General features: G+C 40.3%; 1 protein-coding gene across 1 annotated transcript; it reads left to right on the top strand.

Moving 5' to 3' along the window:
* Positions 1 to 299: 299 nt before the first annotated feature.
* On the top strand, positions 300 to 16,223 carry LOC130916852 (uncharacterized). Its single transcript, XM_057837904.1, has 2 exons — positions 300 to 396; positions 9,110 to 16,223. Exons 1-2 carry the CDS (start codon positions 307 to 309, stop codon positions 10,370 to 10,372), a joined length of 1,353 nt encoding a protein of 450 aa, XP_057693887.1. The 5' UTR covers positions 300 to 306; the 3' UTR covers positions 10,373 to 16,223.
* Positions 16,224 to 17,347: the final 1,124 nt, after the last annotated feature.

The raw sequence follows: 17,347 nt of genomic DNA, 5'->3' as shown, positions 1-17,347 counted from the left end.
TGAATTTGGTTTGCATGCAGGAAGTTATCGTAGTACCCTGACATAGCTGTACTAACATGGGGGATAACGTGCAAAGTTCTGAGTTGAGACTCAAAATTCTGGCCTGTGGATCAGACATGCTTACTGCTAGTCCAATATTTACTGTGTGCCAGAAAATGTTTACTGTACTTCTTTTGAATCTGAAAATAATCTCTAAAGAAATGTTTCAGAGCAACACCTCAAAAAGAGGAAACGTGCACTGTTTCTTTAATACTCTCAAAAAAAAAAGAAGACGGAAAAAAAGCTAAAAAAAAAAGAAAAGTGTGCATGGTTTCCGCTTCCTGTGACTGTTTGTTTTCACTTTTTGCTTCTCCACACAGTGTGATTACTGTGTGTGGCTCTGTTGCGCATGAGCAGGTAGGAATGTACTATGTCGGATTTATTTTAGTGCTTGTTTTCATTTCTGAGTAACTGAGAGTGAGAAAAAAAAAACTTTAAATCGCAGCACTGGCATATTTGCAGTGATACTCCCTAATTTAAAACACAGCACATGAGGACAAGTACACTGCAAAAACACACTTCCTTAAAACTAGTTAAATTCCCTTGTTTTCAGTGAGAACTTACAAAAAATAAGTGAAATTATCTGCCAGTGCTTCAAGTTAATTTTACTCACTTAGATTTCTTTAAAAATAAGAAAAATGGCTAGCTGAAAATAAGCTTAACAGACTTATTTTAAGCAATAAATTAGTATAATTAATCTTTGAAAAAAAACTTTGAAATGTCAGAAATGTTACAATACAAGAATAGACATTGTTCAAAACAATATTTGAAAGCAAATTCTTCTTGATTTTGGTGAAAAATGACCAACTTTTAGAAATACGGGCTTATTAAGAACAAATACTGTATTCACTTAAAGAAAGTGGAAGAATCTGACATAATCTGTTTACTGTCTTTAACACTAAAAATAAGATGGAAATTTTTTTGGACTAGATTTAAGAAAAATCATCGGAGTAAGATGTTATTAATTTGCAGTGTATTACTTGAGTTCCCCTTTTTTGAAGTCATCCATTCATCAATTTTAGCATTCAAATTGTACATAATCATAATATACTCTTACCTTCAAAAACTAACCCTAATGTAAACACAGGTGTAGCAAAAAGTTCAGTCAATATATTCGTTTATCCTCTCCTCATTAAGATGAATGTAATGATCAACCGTAATGTCATCCATTAAAATGCACATTTCTTTTGTAAGACAAATTATCACAAATAGGGGAGGCATACGTACAGTGGTATCAAAAAGTATCTAAGCCAGGGGTGTTTGCAAAGGGGGCCAGATTTGGTGTGGTAAAAATGTGGGGGGCTGACCTTGGCTGACGTCCTTTACGTAGAACAATATATTTAAGCAAATGTTAGCAAGCCATTCTGTGTGTGACATTTGCTTTTTTATAGGGCTGTCAAACGATTAAATTTTTAATTGAGTTAATTACAGCTTTAAAATTAATTAATCGCAATTCAAACCATCTATAAAATATGCCATATTTTTCTGCAAATTATTGTTAGAATGGAAAGATGAGACAAGACGGATACAGTGCCTTGCAAAAGTATTCGGCCCCCTTGAATCTTGCAACCTTTCGCCACATTTCAGGCTTTAAACATAAAGATATGAAATTTATTTTTTTTGTCAAGAATCAACAACAAGTGGGACACAATCGTGAAGTGGAACAACATTTATTGGATAATTTAAACTTTTTTAACAAATAAAAAACTGAAAAGTGGGGCGTGCAATATTATTCGGCCCCTTTACTTTCAGTGCAGCAAACTCACTCCAGAAGTTCAGTGAGGATCTCTGAATGATCCAATGTTGTCCTAAATGACCGATGATGATAAATAGAATCCACCTGTGTGTAATCAAGTCTCCGTATAAATGCACCTGCTCTGTGATAGTCTCAGGGTTCTGTTTAAAGTGCAGAGAGCATTATGAAAACCAAGGAACACACCAGGCAGGTCCGAGATACTGTTGTGGAGAAGTTTAAGCCGGATTTGGATACAGAAAGATTTCCCAAGCTTTAAACATCTCAAGGAGCACTGTGCAAGTCATCATATTGAAATGGAAGGAGCATCAGACCACTGCAAATCTACCAAGACCCGGCCGTCCTTCCAAACTTTCTTCTCAAACAAGGAGAAAACTGATCAGAGATGCAGCCAAGAGGCCCATGATCACTCTGGATGAACTGCAGAGATCTACAGCTTAGGTGGGAGAGTCTGTCCATAGGACAACAATCAGTCGTACACTGCACAAATCTGGCCTTTATGAAAGAGTGGAAAGAAGAAAGCCATTTCTCAAAGATATCCATAAAAAGTCTCGTTTAAAGTTTGCCACAAGCCACCTGGGAGACACACCAAACATGTGGAAGAAGGTGCTCTGGTCAGATGAAACCAAAATTGAACTTTTTGGCCACAATGCAAAACGATATGTTTGGCGTAAAAGCAACACAGCTCATCACCCTGAACACACCATCCCCACTGTCAAACATGGTGGTGGCAGCATCATGGTTTGGGCCCGCTTTTCTTCAGCAGAGACAGGGAAGATGGTTAAAATTGACGGGAAGATGGATGCAGCCAAATACAGGAACATTCTGGAAGAAAACCTGTTGGTATCTGCACAAGACCTGAAACTGGGACGGAGATTTATCTTCCAACAGGACAATGATCCAAAACATAAAGCCAAATCTACAATGGAATGGTTAAAAAATGAACGTATCCAGGTGTTAGAATGGCCAAGTCGAAGTCCAGACCTGAATCCAATCGAGAATCTGTGGAAAGAGCTGAAGACTGCTGTTCACAAACACTCTCCATCCAACCTCACTGAGCTCGAGCTGTTTTGCAAGGAAGAATGGGCAAGAATGTCAGTCTCTCGATGTGCAAAACTGATAGAAACATACCCCAAGCGACTTGCAGCTGTAATTGGAGCAAAAGGTGGCGCTACAAAGTATAAACGCAAGGGGGCCGAATAATATTGCACGCCCCACTTTTCAGTTTTTTATTTGTTAAAAAAGTTTAAATTATCCAATAAATTTTGTTCCACTTCACGATTGTGTCCCACTTGTTGTTGATTCTTGACAAAAAATTAAAATTTTATATCTTTATGTTTGAAGCCTGAAATGTGGCGAAAGGTTGCAAGGTTCAAGGGGGCTGAATACTTTTGCAAGGCACTGTATATACATTCAACATACGGTACATAAGTACTGTATTTGTTTATTACAACAATCAATCAACAAGATGGCATTAACATTATTAACATTCTCTTAAAGCGATCCATGGATAGATAGCCTTGTAGTTCTTAAAAGATAACTGTTAGTACAAGTTATAGAAATTTTATATTAAAACCCCTCTTAATGTTCTTGTTTTATTAAAATTTGTAAAATTTTCAATCCAAAAATAAACTAGTAGCTCGCAACTGTTGATGTCAGTAATTACACCATGCTCACTCATGGTACTAACCCATAAAATCAGTTGGACCCAAGCGCCAGCATAGGACGCCAAACACCAAAAATCAAGTAACAAGTGGACATTACACTGTACTGTCATTTTAATCTGTTTGAGCGGGGCATGTGCGTTAATTGCGTCAAATATTTAAATGTGATTAATTTAAAAAATTTATTACCGCCCGTCAACGCGATATCTTTGACAGCCCTACTTTATTATTTTTTAAAATGAATAATTTCAACAATCTCGTTGCCTTTGTGGCGTACACTTTCGAATCTCAGGCTCTTGCGAAATACTGCTGCTGTGAAATTAAACTAGCCTCAAGTTGTTTCAATTTATCGCTACATATATTCCCTGTAATCTTGTCGTTCATGTCAGCGTGTCTTGTTTGGTAATATCGCCTCACATTGAACTCTTTAAAAGCAGCAACTGTCTCTTTGCAAATGAGGCAGACACAGTTGTTGCTTATTTTAGTGAAGAAATAGTCCAATTTCCACCTTTCCTTGAAGCGTCGGCCATCGCAGTCAATGTTCTTTTTTTTTTTTTTTTTTTTTTTTTTTTTTGTCGATTGTCGCCATTTTAGAAAATTGGGAGTAAAGGGTCAAGCACGGGGTAATGTTGCTTAGAGTGCTGCTGCCTTTTAGTGGGTAAATGAGGAGCAACATTTAGTGTGTAAGCTACTTAATATGCTGATAGCAGTACTGTTGACCAATTTATTAAGTCTGTGTGTGGGCCACGCGTTATTGATTTTATGACAGAGGCTGGGGGCGGGATGAAATTTGTCCGCGGGCTGCATTTGGTCCCCGAGCCGGACTTTGGATATGTCTGATCTAAACCTTTTGGAATTTCTCACATTTCTGCATAAAATCACCATCAAATGTGATCTGATCTTTGTCAAAATCACACAAATGTAAAAACAGTGTCTGCTTTAACTAAAACCACCCAAACATTCATAGGTTTTCATATTTTAATGAGGTTAGCATGCAAACAATGACAAAAGGGAAAAAAATAAGTGAGTAAACCCTCTGCTTAAGGAAACTTAAAGAACAATTGGAACCAATTTTTACCAAACATTTTAAGTCAGGTGTGTGCCCAATCACTGATGAGTGGTTTAAAACTGCCCTGCCCGCTATAAAACACACACCTGGTAAGAAATGTCTTGATGAGAAGCATTGTCTGATGTGCATCATCGGTCAAAAGAGCTGTCTGAAGACCTGCGATCAAGGATTGTTGATTTGTACAAAACTGAGAAAGGATACAAAACCATCTCTAAAAGTCTGGATGTTCATCGATCGACAGTCAGAGAAGTCGTCGACAAATGGAGAGTTTGTCACTGTTGCTTCTCTCCCAAGGAGTGGCCGTCCACCAAAGATAGCGCCGAGTTCAGCGCAGAATACTCAGAGAGGTAAAAACGAACCCCAGAGCAGGGGTGTCAAACCAATTCCACAAAGGGCCAAGAGGGTCCTGGATTTCATTTCAACCAAGACTGCGCAAACAGATTAACCAATTAATTTTCTGATGAAACAAGCAGCACCTTAATGCAATCAACTGATTACACTTGTAGGCAATCAGATTGGTGAAAAGATGACCTCTTCATTGGTTGGAACGAAGTCCAGGACCCTCTTGGCCCTTTGTGATATTGGTTTGACGCCCCTGCCATATAGTGTCTGCTAAAGTCTGACAGAAATCACTGGCACAGTCCAATATATCTCTGTGCGCACATCAACTATATGTAAAACTTTGGGCCGTAATGGTGTTCATGGGAGGACTCCACAGAGGAAGCCACTGCTGTCTAAAAAAAACATTGTTGCTCGTTTAATGTTCGCAAAAAGGCACTTGGACATTCCACAGAAGTTTTGGCAAAATATTTTGTGGACTGATGAAACCAAAGTTGAATTGACGGATGCCAAGGCAGATCATCAACAAACTGAAAGCATTGAAAAAAACATATCTCTCCGTAAAGGACAACAATAAACGGAGTGGAATGGGTCGTCGTGACTGGCCATTTTACGAGCTGTGCAACAGCATTTACGGCACTTGTGCTTTGGCTAACCCCGTGAAGCTATCTGGCTCCATGGCCGCGTCCGGTGCACCTGCACCGTCTGCCCCACCGTCCCCGTCCCTATCCAGCTCGTCCACCGCTTTGTCAAGCACTGTAGGACCACAACGTGGCGAGGGAAAACAGAGAGGACAGAGACTGCACCGCAAGCCAAGCTGAAGCTAGGACCGAGGAAGAGGAAAAAAGACCCAAGGACTCCAGCCAGCCCGAAAGAGGTGAGTGGTGATTTTTTGTTTCTCGATATGGATTTATTTCTGCATTAGATAACTGTTCCACCGATCATCAGGTTTTTTTTTTGCGTATGTGCGTGTTTGTCCCTGTGTGGCCTGCCACCTCATGTTGTAATTCCCCGAAATTTTGTTCCCAGGCAGCAACCGTCCTCCGAGAAAGAAAAGGACAAGACTTGACCAGACATCCACCATCTTAGCTGCTACGCTGAAGGAACTCAAGAGAAATGGACAGAGAGGCAGAGGTACGGGAGGATGCTCGGTTTCAATTATTTTTGGAGCAGGACAGAAAGTTATTAGAGAGCCTGAAAAGACAACACAAGGAGGCTAGGGCAGATCAGAGGATGCTGTTTGAAATGCTGCTTTCTAGGACTGCACCAGCACCACAGATTCAACCACGGCAGCCATTTTGAGGGCAGTAAAAAGCATGAAAACGGAAAGGCGGGTTCCATGTTGTTCTGCATTGTTTACTTCCTTGAACTGAATGAATTCGGTCGCACTTGTCAAGGCGCATCTTAGCGTGGTGACATCACGTAACCTTACGCACGGCTGAGGAGGGGTGGGGATTAGACGGGAATGGGAAAGGTGCCAAATAACAATTGCTAATGGGTTGCATCGGCTAACGTGCATTTACCCAATAGTTTCAGTGGAAAGGGGCAAAAGAGGATGGATGCTGCAACAAGACTATGATCCAAAACACAGACATAAATTCACTTCAGAATGGTTTCAGAAGAACAAATTACACATTCTGGAGTGGCCAAGTCACCGTCCAGACTTGAACCCCCTTGAAATGCTATAGCATGACCTAAAGACAGCGATTCATGACGGACGTCCCAGGAATCTGACTGAACTAACAGCAGTTTTGTAGAGAAGAATGGGCCAAGATTAGTCCTGATCGATGTGCCAGACTGATTTGCAGCTACATGAAGCATCTGGTTGAAGTTATTGCTGCCAGAGGGGGCGCTACAAAATATTAAATGTGATGGTTCACGTACTTATTTTTCCCCCTTCTGTCGTTGTTTGCATACTATCCTCATTAGAATATGGAAAACCAATAAATGCTTGGGTGATATTAGTTAAAGCAGACACTGTTTTTTCATCTGTATGATTTTGACAAAGATCAGATCACATTTGATGGTGACTTTATGTAGAAATGTGGGAAATTCCAAAAGGTTCCTATACTTTTTCATACCAACGTATGTGTGTTCATATTTGCTGTCATAATGTAAGAGCTTGATGTTCAAAATGATAATCAATTAGGGGTGTAACGGTACACAAAAATCTCGGTTCGGTACGTACCTCGGTTTTGAGGTCACGGTTCGGTTCATTTTCGGTAAGAGTAAGAAAAAAACATGCAAAATATAAATGTGCTAGTTGTTTATTACACACTTTTGTGCTTCCGACAATAGGAACATTAGCCTATACAAAGCTAGAATTCTGCTCAAAAAGTAACGGATATTTAAAGATAATAATGCAACAACAATTTGCCTTTCAGACCCCGCGTATTGGTCAGCTTTCTTTCTGAAAGAAAGAAGAAAAAAAAAGTTCTGTGCTAAACAGAAAAGCAATCCCAATGGCAAAGATTTTCACATGTATTTTACAAATGAAATGCCTCAATGAATCTTTTTTTTTCTTCTTATGAATGGTTTTCAAAAGCTTTACTGGTGGCTTTTCTCAAATTTAAGCGCCAAACAGAAATTAATAATTTAATTATGTAAGCAGGATCTGTGTATTATTCTTATTATTTAATTTGTGGTGTTTTAGCTCATTTCGATTTACTTTATTTAGATGGGCTATTATTTATTTTATTGTGTTAATATTTTCAAATGTGATGTAGTGTTCATTTATATTGTATTTTTTATGTTGTATAACTTTAGTTCCTATGTGAATATTAGTTCCTACTTGTTTTGTTGTGGTAGGAGGATTTTGTATTGAACACGGGGCCGTGTTGGTTATTATTATAGCAGAGAAGGCAGCAGTTAATCAACAAAGACAAGTCAACTGTGCCCCGATCTACCACTCAAGAGATCTGATGGACTCAAAAAGTGGGTTTCGATTGCATATTAGTTTGAAAATCGACCGGATCCACTGTATTTTTATACGAGTGACTTCCGGTCTGCCCGATCCTAGCTAGTAGTATTGACGCAGGAGGGCCGCGTCTCGCGTCAAATAATAAACTCTGCCGTTCTTTTCGCGTACGTCGCATTGCGCCGCTTCTGGGACGTGTCTAACACGCGGCCACACAGCGATTGGTGTGCATTGGCTGATTGACTTTAATGGTCGCGTTTCACTGCGTTCTCGCGGCAGCCACGTTGTCGTGCCGTTGACGTTTCTGGGTTATATACTGTCCTACTGTGTTGGTCTTCGTTATCGTAGAGAAGACGGAGTTAATATAATCTACATAAAGAAACTGTAACCCGATCGACTCACAGCCTCAAAAAGTAAGGGTTACATTACGTCACAAACTCGTTCGGTACGTCTCCATTCCGAACCAAGCACCCCGTACCGAAACGGTTCAATACAAATACATGTCCCGTTACACCAGAGGTGGGCAAACCGGTCCTCGAGGGCCGCAGTGGGTCCTGGTCTTTGTTCCAACTGACCCAGCACAGATAGTTTAACCAATGCGGTTTCAGCAGAAATGCGAAGCACCTGACAGCAATCGACTGATTGCACTTGAAAAACAGCAGATTGGTGAAAAGGTGTCCTCTTAATGGGTTGCAACCAAAACCTGCACCCACTGCGGCCCTTTGTGGAATAGTTTGCCCACCCCTGCGTTACAACCTTATAATCAATCGTCACAAAAATGTATATGGATATATGTAAGATGTATCAACCTGAACCCCCTGAAGATATCATAACGACTGTCCCAATATTTGGGATTTTATGATGCAATCTTCTAAGCACTTTGGTGCCACTCGCTTGAACTGAGTTCTTCCTTAAAGGGGTATGTAGTGTAAATTGCATCACTCATGAAACGCAATTGTAAAATAAATAAATAAAAAGTTTTTAAATCTTTGGAAAACCTAATTAAACACAAGGTACTATGCATGTAATGCTGTAGCCCCCCCCCCCCCCCCCCCCCCGCATTGTGTTAAGTTACCAAAATGAGTATTGTATATAGAGACGGTATAAATTATTACTTTTTACTTCTGTAGTTCAAGGACTTTGCCGTTTTGACCTCCACTTCACTAACAAAACAGAAAGCTAGAGATTTAAAAAGAAAAAAAACAAAAAAAAAAAACAATCATAAGTCATGGTAAAACTACTGTATATCCAATATTTAATCATCATACATGCACTGATGAAAATTGAACTTGTTACGTTGTGTGTTATACTCTGTGATCTCGCCATAGAAGATGGATGAGATGAGCTCTGATGCAGGCAGTGTTGCGGTGCCTCCCGCTGATGTTCCTCCGCCTTTGATGCAAGGCGAGACTTTCCACGTCTTCATCAGCTACAGCAGCACCGACTACCAGTGGACGCATGCTCTCATAGAGCAGCTGGAAGCCCACGGCCTTCACGTCTGCTACCACGAGCGTGACTTCACGGCGGGCCGAACCGTGTTGGAGAACATGTCCGAGTGCATCCAGGAGAGCCAGAAAGTCTTGCTGGTCCTCAGCTCAGAGTTCGTGAGGAGCCGCTGGTGTCTCCTGGAGGCCAACATGTCTCTGTTCAGAGACTGCCTGGAAAGAAAGCCCCTTGTCCCTGTGCTTTTGGAGCCAGGGGTCTGCGTCCCGCTCCATCTGTGCCACCTCACCTACTTGGAGGCTCGCGACCCAGAGTTTGTGGCCAAGTTGCTGAAGGTGCTCTGTACCCCTAACCGGCAGCTCCAAGGCTCCACGGTGGTTCCCTACCAGCCTCCGTCCATCTACAACGGGAAGGCCCTTCAGCCTTTAACTGCTGCTAACGTGGAAAGTCTTTACGCCTGGGATGCGGGACAATTTAGTGACATGGACCTACCAGACCAACTGCGCTTGATCATTGTGGATCAAGAGAAGTACAGGGAGGCCATCGGCATCATCAACAGTGTGTCTAAAAATCAAGTGTGGCTGCCTTCACTCTGTAACAGGGTTATTGTTTATTTTTATGGGGTGATATTTTTTCTCGCATTAACTGGATCTTTCATCTACCTCTCTGCTACTTTAGTAGTTGATCATTTACCTGTGGGTATCAACAACAGTCCCGCCGGTGAATGGTTTATCTGCTTCCTATGTTTTTTCTCCGTTCCAATTGGCTTACTCATTCAACTTTGTCTTTGGAAGAACGACGACGAAAAGTATGTCGTGAGGGAGATGCAAAAAGCAGCTGGTCAGGCCAATATGATTCTCTGTGACGAAAAGCTGCTGATGGGCTTTCGGTCCAATTCCATTATGTATCTTGTGTATGTTTCTCTGGAAGGTTGCAAAGGGGAGTTCGCAGCAACTATTGAGCATCTCGCCAGCACAAAGGAGCTTTTTAAATTAGCTCTACTCTGGTTTTCGTCAGAGTACGCCTGCTGCCTTGCGAAAAGGCACTTCCCTTTTCCTCAGACGTGCCCCCCGCCAGGTCACCTGGAGGGAGGAGTGTGTTTTTGCCAGTATGTCTCCCAGCAGCTAAGCCGAGGGGAGTGGAAGTAAGACTACTGCGCAATCCGAGGCATCGTTTTCATGATCTCTTCATCTTAACTCAGGGGCAGTTTACATGGCGACTCTTCGACAATAAGACGCAATGACTGTGTTGCAGAATACCATTGTTTTTATACGGTGTCGGCGAAAACGGAAGGCAAAGACGCAAACCTTTGAATACGTGGTCCAAAGTGGAAGGATTCGATTGAGGGAGCTCGAGGGGGCTTGCTCCGCATCCATACCAATGGAAAGCTTCAGCGCCGATAACGTCAGCACTCGCAACCGTCACATTGGGTGTGCGTGGCAGTGTTACTAAACATTAAAAACAGCAAATATGGCGAAACATCGGCTTTAATTTACTGTTTTTGTAAACTTTTTAATTTAAATATGTTGAATGTTTCCATTTTTGTGCCTTTTGGAGCAAAAGAAAAATGCCATTGCATGTTGTCTTCCGAGCTGAGGAGGTTGTTGGTGTCAAAGTTTATCATTGGCTGTTGCCTTGTAAATCTGTACTGCCCCCTAGGGCCTGGCATGAATACTACATCGTTTTCACGCGGAATTGTGATATTGTTTGAATGGAGACGTAACTATATACTGTAAATGCAAATTTGAAATTTGTCGTATTCTCTGACCGTCACCATTTAAACTGCCCCTCATTCACTGCTATACACAGTGATATCTATCAAACCCATTTGAACTGGGAATTTTCGCCAGTCACAAGAGATTGAACGTCTCTTACCATCAATGCTAGCCAATTAGTTAATGAAGGTACCTATCTGGAATCGAACGATCGCTGCTAGCCCTCCCATCAATGGCAGCCAACGAGTTCATGAAGGAAACAAATGCTGATTACATTTCCTGTAAAGTTTAAGTATTTATACACAAACAAATACTGATAGTATTATATAAGCTTTTATATTGTAGTACAGCTTTCTCTATATGTTTTAAGTCTAAATCTTTATCATAATTTCAATTTGTCTTAACTTTTACCAGAGGTGGGTTGCCAATTTTTTTTACTGAAGAGTACCATTACTTCAAGCTAATATTACAAAAGCAAAAGGAGTATATACTCAAGTACAAGTAAAAAAGTATCCAGTGAAAAGAATACTCAAGTAATAAGTCACATTGAGAATATCTGCTTATTTTTGAATGATTTTTTTGTAAACAAAGGTATTGTACTCTCTCAGCACACGCATATCTATATGACCTGTTGTCATAATGATACTGTACAATAACCCATTACATAACCACATTAAGTTAAAGTTAAAAAAAACAAAAAAACAAATTCATTGAATTCCGTCAAGAGGAACAAAAGAAAGAAAGAAATGAAGCATTGTTTGTGATTAGTGTTGCGACTTATCATTAGTGAAATTAATAGACCTGCTTTTGGCGTCACTGGCAAAAAAATAATAAATCTAATATGTAGAATAAGGATGAAAAATGTAACGACTCTTGTGTTGCCCAATGTAGCGGAGTAAGAGTAGCATTTTTGATTCACAAATCTACTCATGTAAAAGTAAAAAAGTACAGCTTAGTAAAACTACTCCTAGAAGTAAATTTTTCTCCAAAAATTACTCAAGTAAATATAATGGAGTACATGCAAAGCGTCTGTACCCACCTCTGAATTTTACGAACATTATATTATTTCATTAAAAAAATTGTGACCAGACTCTTCTTGACTTCAAGTTATAAAAAGTAGAGTTGTCAGTCAAAAGCATTTTAAAATGATATCGGATAATATCGACATCGGTTGTGGGCCAATATGCATATGGCAGTGCTATCATATCCACTTATTGCCTGCCTTTGTTTCTGGTGTTTTGTCTGCCCCTGCTGGCGCTGAGGTGTAATTATTTTTGATAAGTTCTCTCTGCTGACATGTCATACTATGTCAACGTGCAGTGTTGCCAACTTGGCGACTTTATCGCTAAATGTGGCGACTTTCCAAAGCCTCTTGGCGACTTTTTTGTCAAGAACGACTAGTAACAAATCTGGCAACTTTTTGCCGGTGTTTTTTTAATCACTTTTTGCTTCTTCTATGACATTATCCCTCTCTCCTACAGCGTCCATTAGAATGACATTTAGTCCCCAGGTTACGAACGAGATCCGTTTCCACGCTGGCGACGTGATCCAAATTTAAAATTTGTAAAGCGGAATTAACCTTTTAAATACCTCTAAATACCCCCAAATCTCAAATTAACTATCCAAAAACATGTATCATACATCATTGTACTGTCCTCGCCAAGACGTTGGAGCTAAGTCCAAGCTAAACTGCGAGTTAACCTCTGAAATGACAGACGTCCGTTTGGTTTGCCAACTATTTTGAGCTGCTCATGACATCAACACTTGCAGAATGAAACTAAAATAAAAATTAAATCAGTTTCATCTGCGTCAGAATTCAAATTTGAGTTCATAACCGATACACCGATAGCAAACCAAACAAATGATTTGCATGTATAAGTTAGTGTCCGCACATCATCAAAAACAATCACATAAACTGGCCCCAAGAATTTGACCACAATTGAAAACGCACCATAAACAGTACAAAAGGTGTTATTTACAGGTGTTGCCTCTGTGGATGCTTCACAAGCAACAAAGGCTTGCAGCTTTGATCTTTCCCCTCTCACACTCGGCTGCGCAACTTCTTCGTGGAAGCAAATGCGCTCTTCCTCCTGTGTGCGCGTGCTCTTCTTCGCGTGTGTAAACAGGTTTTTTCTCGTGTTTTCAAGCGCTCTTACTCGAGTGTGGAAGTGCTACTTGCTCTATGCTTCCTGTGCCAAAATACTGCATGTATCACAAAACAAAGCAACTACAAAACGAGTCAACATTATTTACAAAAAAAAAAAGAACGACTGGTGCCAAAATGGCGGACGAGACTCCAGTGTCATAAAGTCAAAATCACGTAAGACGTGTACGTTGTAACACGGTGACTCCCTGTACATGCAAATGGATAATTATGCAAATTAGATGATGATGTCATCTAGCGACATCTAGCTTTAGTATTTTATAAGACAGCCAATAGTTACTTTCCTTACTGGGGAGTTGGCAACACCGTCGACGCGAGCTCATTGTGAATAGAGAGAGCTAAATGGACGACCTAACATCTGCAGCCAATGTACCATAGCAGTTCTTGCCATCTCACCACGTTTTCTGTGCCTTACACAAGCATTGCTTGTAAGTTATGTTCTTCCTTTGTTTTATATTCACGAGCGTTTACTGAAGATGTGTATATTTCATTTTGTTTGCATTTGTGGTAAAATGTGGTTACATTTCAGTACTTGTAAGCTGTACTACCAGTTCCTATTCAAAATGACACACAGTGTATACTTTGCTTTACTTTGATATTTTATTTCACACTAATGACACAATCTTTTGTTTTTTGCAGTTTTACAAAATAATAACAGTGCTCTTGTCAAGAGACAGATGACCACAGTGAAGCCAATTAGACTTTAGTCCAGCGTCTGATGTCTCTTTAAAACCTGATTTGTTCCCTATTTGTCGATTTGTGTACCAACACACATTAAGGACAGAATAAGTCACTTTGCACTTGTACTTGCACTTGATTAAAAAAACTGATGTTTGCAGTATTTTGATTTTAACATTAAATATAGTGGTGCAATATAGGCACTTTTTTTCCAAAACTTCACTTGAAGTCGTTCTATTTCACAGAATTTTTATTTGGAAAACCTTGAAGTTGTTACATTTATCATTATTAAACCATCCAGTGGGGTATTACAATACTATTAGCCATAATATGTTAAGTCCATGACCTCATATATCAGTATCGGTTTGATGTTGGTATTGAATTTTTGGAGTTGAACAATATCGTGTTATCGGTTAAAAAGTAATGGACATCTCTGACAAAAAATGTTTTCCATCTATTTGTTGTGTATATACGATGGGTGACTTAAGATGTTTAAAATTTTCGGTGTACCTACTGGCATCTTGTACTGTACACTGCAAATTTATAATGTCTTAATAAGAATATTTCTTTTAAATCTAGTCAAATAATTTTGCCATTGTGTTTTGAGTGTTAAAGACTAGTTAACAGATTAATGTGTCCGATTATTCCACCAATCCATTTAAAATTGGCGTGGTGACGGAATGAACATTTTTTCATTGCTAACCCTCCCATTTCAAATGGATTTGATGTCTAGCATCGTCAATGGCAGCCAGCGAGTTAATTGCTAATTACTTTGAAACGTTTCTGGGAAACCAATGTTTCTCAGACAAAACGGGATACAACAAACATTGCAAACACATTAAAAACACCCAATCCTAGTGAATTCTGAATTCCAAAGTCCATGTTTTACTTTAAAGGGGAAATGTGAACTAAGGTTGGCCAACCATGTTTTTGAATAATATCAATGGCTAAACAATTATAAGCATATTTTCATTATTTTTTTTAACGCAACCCTTCCAGATTCTTTAACCCATAGCAACGCCCTTGACAACGAAAATGCTTTTCTTCGGCAATCTTCGGAAATTACGTCACACCGGGAAGAAGTCCGCCATAGAACAGTATTGTTTGTTGCTTTGCTTCTCGGTAAGATGCCACGGCGGTGTGTGGCGATGTTTTGTTCTCACTCAAACGAAAAGTTGTATGAGTGGCCAAAGGATAGCAGGGCATGTAAATGGACATCTTTCGTTCGCACGAAGCGAATGAATTTCACGCCATCATCGAGTAGTCTTCTCTGCTGCAAACACTTCGAAGATGCCTGCTTCCTTAACCGGTCTGCTTATGATCAAGTATTTGCCAAAAAGTAAGTGTGATTTTTGGATAGATGACTGATGACTTTGTCAAAGCAGACCTGCCAACTGTTGTGGAATGTACAGTAGAAGCTAGCGACGTTAGCCAAAAGCCAACACGTGGCAATAGTCGTGGCACAGTTGTTGTTGTGTTGATGTCTTACGTCCCAAGGACGGCTCGCGAAGGGCGTAACATAAAATGAGCCTCACAATTTCACAAGTGGCACAAATTTATTTACACAACAATCAAACTCACAATGAATATGTACAAAATGTGGATGAAGCGCGGCTTCAGGGTAAGTCCAGGCCAAAACAACAAAAAAAAGGAATCTACACTTGAATCCCACCCGCTAACTAAACCCTGACAATGCATGATCCGTTTAAGAGTCGCTGGGACTGGAAGTAGTAGTAGCTGGTAGTACGAGGCGAGGCGGAGATGAGCGAAAAGCAAAACATCGCGGTCGAACGTGGCGGCAGTCCGCTATTATTTTGTGTTCTTATTGTTGCCACAATAAAGTGGAGAAAGCCATCAACGACTCATCTCCTTCTCCCCCCCCAACGTTTTTATATTATTATTTTATATGCATGAGCACTACCGGATCTGCCAAAATGAACATGCAGTCTGATTATTATTTTTTTAAACAATGTCATCAGATAGACAAAAACATAAAATTATGTGCAAATGCCGGCATCTTCAAATCATGAAAATAATAACAGCCTGTATCTTACCAACCTTGTAATCTCGATGGGTCTTGTCTCATTCCATGTCAAGTAGTCTGTGCACATTGTTTGCATCCTGATTAGCTTCTTGCTAATATCCCATGTACGGTCCAACATAAAATTCCAACCTCCTCCTCTTCCTCCAACTCTTCAAAAACTTGGATCTCCTCCCTTGCGCTCGATCTATCGCTTATATCGCTTTTTGAATCATTGTTTGAAGGGCTTTGTATGCCGGCCGTATGGAGCGCCGCCATCGCAGTTCTCGGTGTGACGTATCACTTCCGGGTTCGTCCCCTTTCAGGCTCGAACTTCGGAAACGCGATTATTTTGTCAACTATACAACATATAAATTATTTTTTCATGCTTTATTTGTTGGACAATGTTTAATTACTTTAATTGTGACCCTATTTGGCATGTTATTAAATTACTTCACATTACAGCCTTAAGACTCTATATGTGTCTAAAAAAAAAGGTTTCAACGTCTTGGCAGAAGTGTTGGTAAGTGGGAACGGTGAGTCTGTCTAGTGATGGGTCCAGTGATACTAATGCGCCGGCGCGCGCGCCGAGCTCATGGAGCAACCCCTGCATCGGTGCGCGTATCGCTACAAGAAAATCACGTGACCGATGCATGAACTCATTGAACTGTGTCGACACAGTCATGACGCGGCAAACTGCTTCAAAAGGAAGCGCGTCTGTCAACGCGATGGAGCTGCTGAAACAATCCACATCTCACGGTTACTTCCTCGTTGTCTACATGCTGTGGAAATGGACGTAAGACTAGGAAAATGCAGTTGTCATCTTCCATTCAAAATAAAATTAATTTTAATGTAAATCTGAGTTTATTAGTGTGACAGGTACACGCGGGTCCGTCATTTGTGGAGCCTTGCCTACACCTTTACATGCATTTGACATGTTAGCTTAGTGGTCAGAGCGAACGCCACTCGTCCCCGACGCGTAGTGCCCGCGGGTTCGAGTCCTGATCAGAACGTATCGCAGCGCAAGACCAAAATTTTCGGTTTTACTATTAAAGTTATTTTTTTTTTGCAGGTGAAATGTTGCATTTGTACTTTGTATATGACTAACCTGCCATATACAAACAGTTGCCACCTCCTCAATGCTGAAGCATTACTGGCCCAAGCATGAGAATGAAGTTTCTGATAATCCCAAAATAAACACAGGTATAGAGCCATTCCTTTACTTTCCCACAGTCACTTTTTTGGTAATTTATTAGAAATCTGTAATTAAGCTATAATTTATTTTTTGTCCACTTCAGTTTCTTTCTGGTGGGTTATGGTAGCACTTAGATCACGAAGTGGGGAGTCAAGAAGGCAATGCAACTGTAGATGAAATTGCAAAAGTGCAACGATGCATGGCTGAGCCGAACATGAACCGAAGCCAAACTGAGCCAATGGACATCTTATCCAAACCTCTTTCAACTGGAAATTCTTGTGCATGCTGGCATCATTGGTTCCATGCGAGTGTGTTGTCCACAGCAGGCTTGTTTGATTTTAAAAAGGTAAC

The sequence above is a fragment of the Corythoichthys intestinalis genome, chromosome 5 (genome assembly GCF_030265065.1).
Source record: "Corythoichthys intestinalis isolate RoL2023-P3 chromosome 5, ASM3026506v1, whole genome shotgun sequence".
NCBI lineage: Eukaryota > Metazoa > Chordata > Actinopteri > Syngnathiformes > Syngnathidae > Corythoichthys > Corythoichthys intestinalis.
Note: the sequence above shows the minus strand (reverse complement) of the source record. Positions and strands in the feature narration are given on the sequence as shown.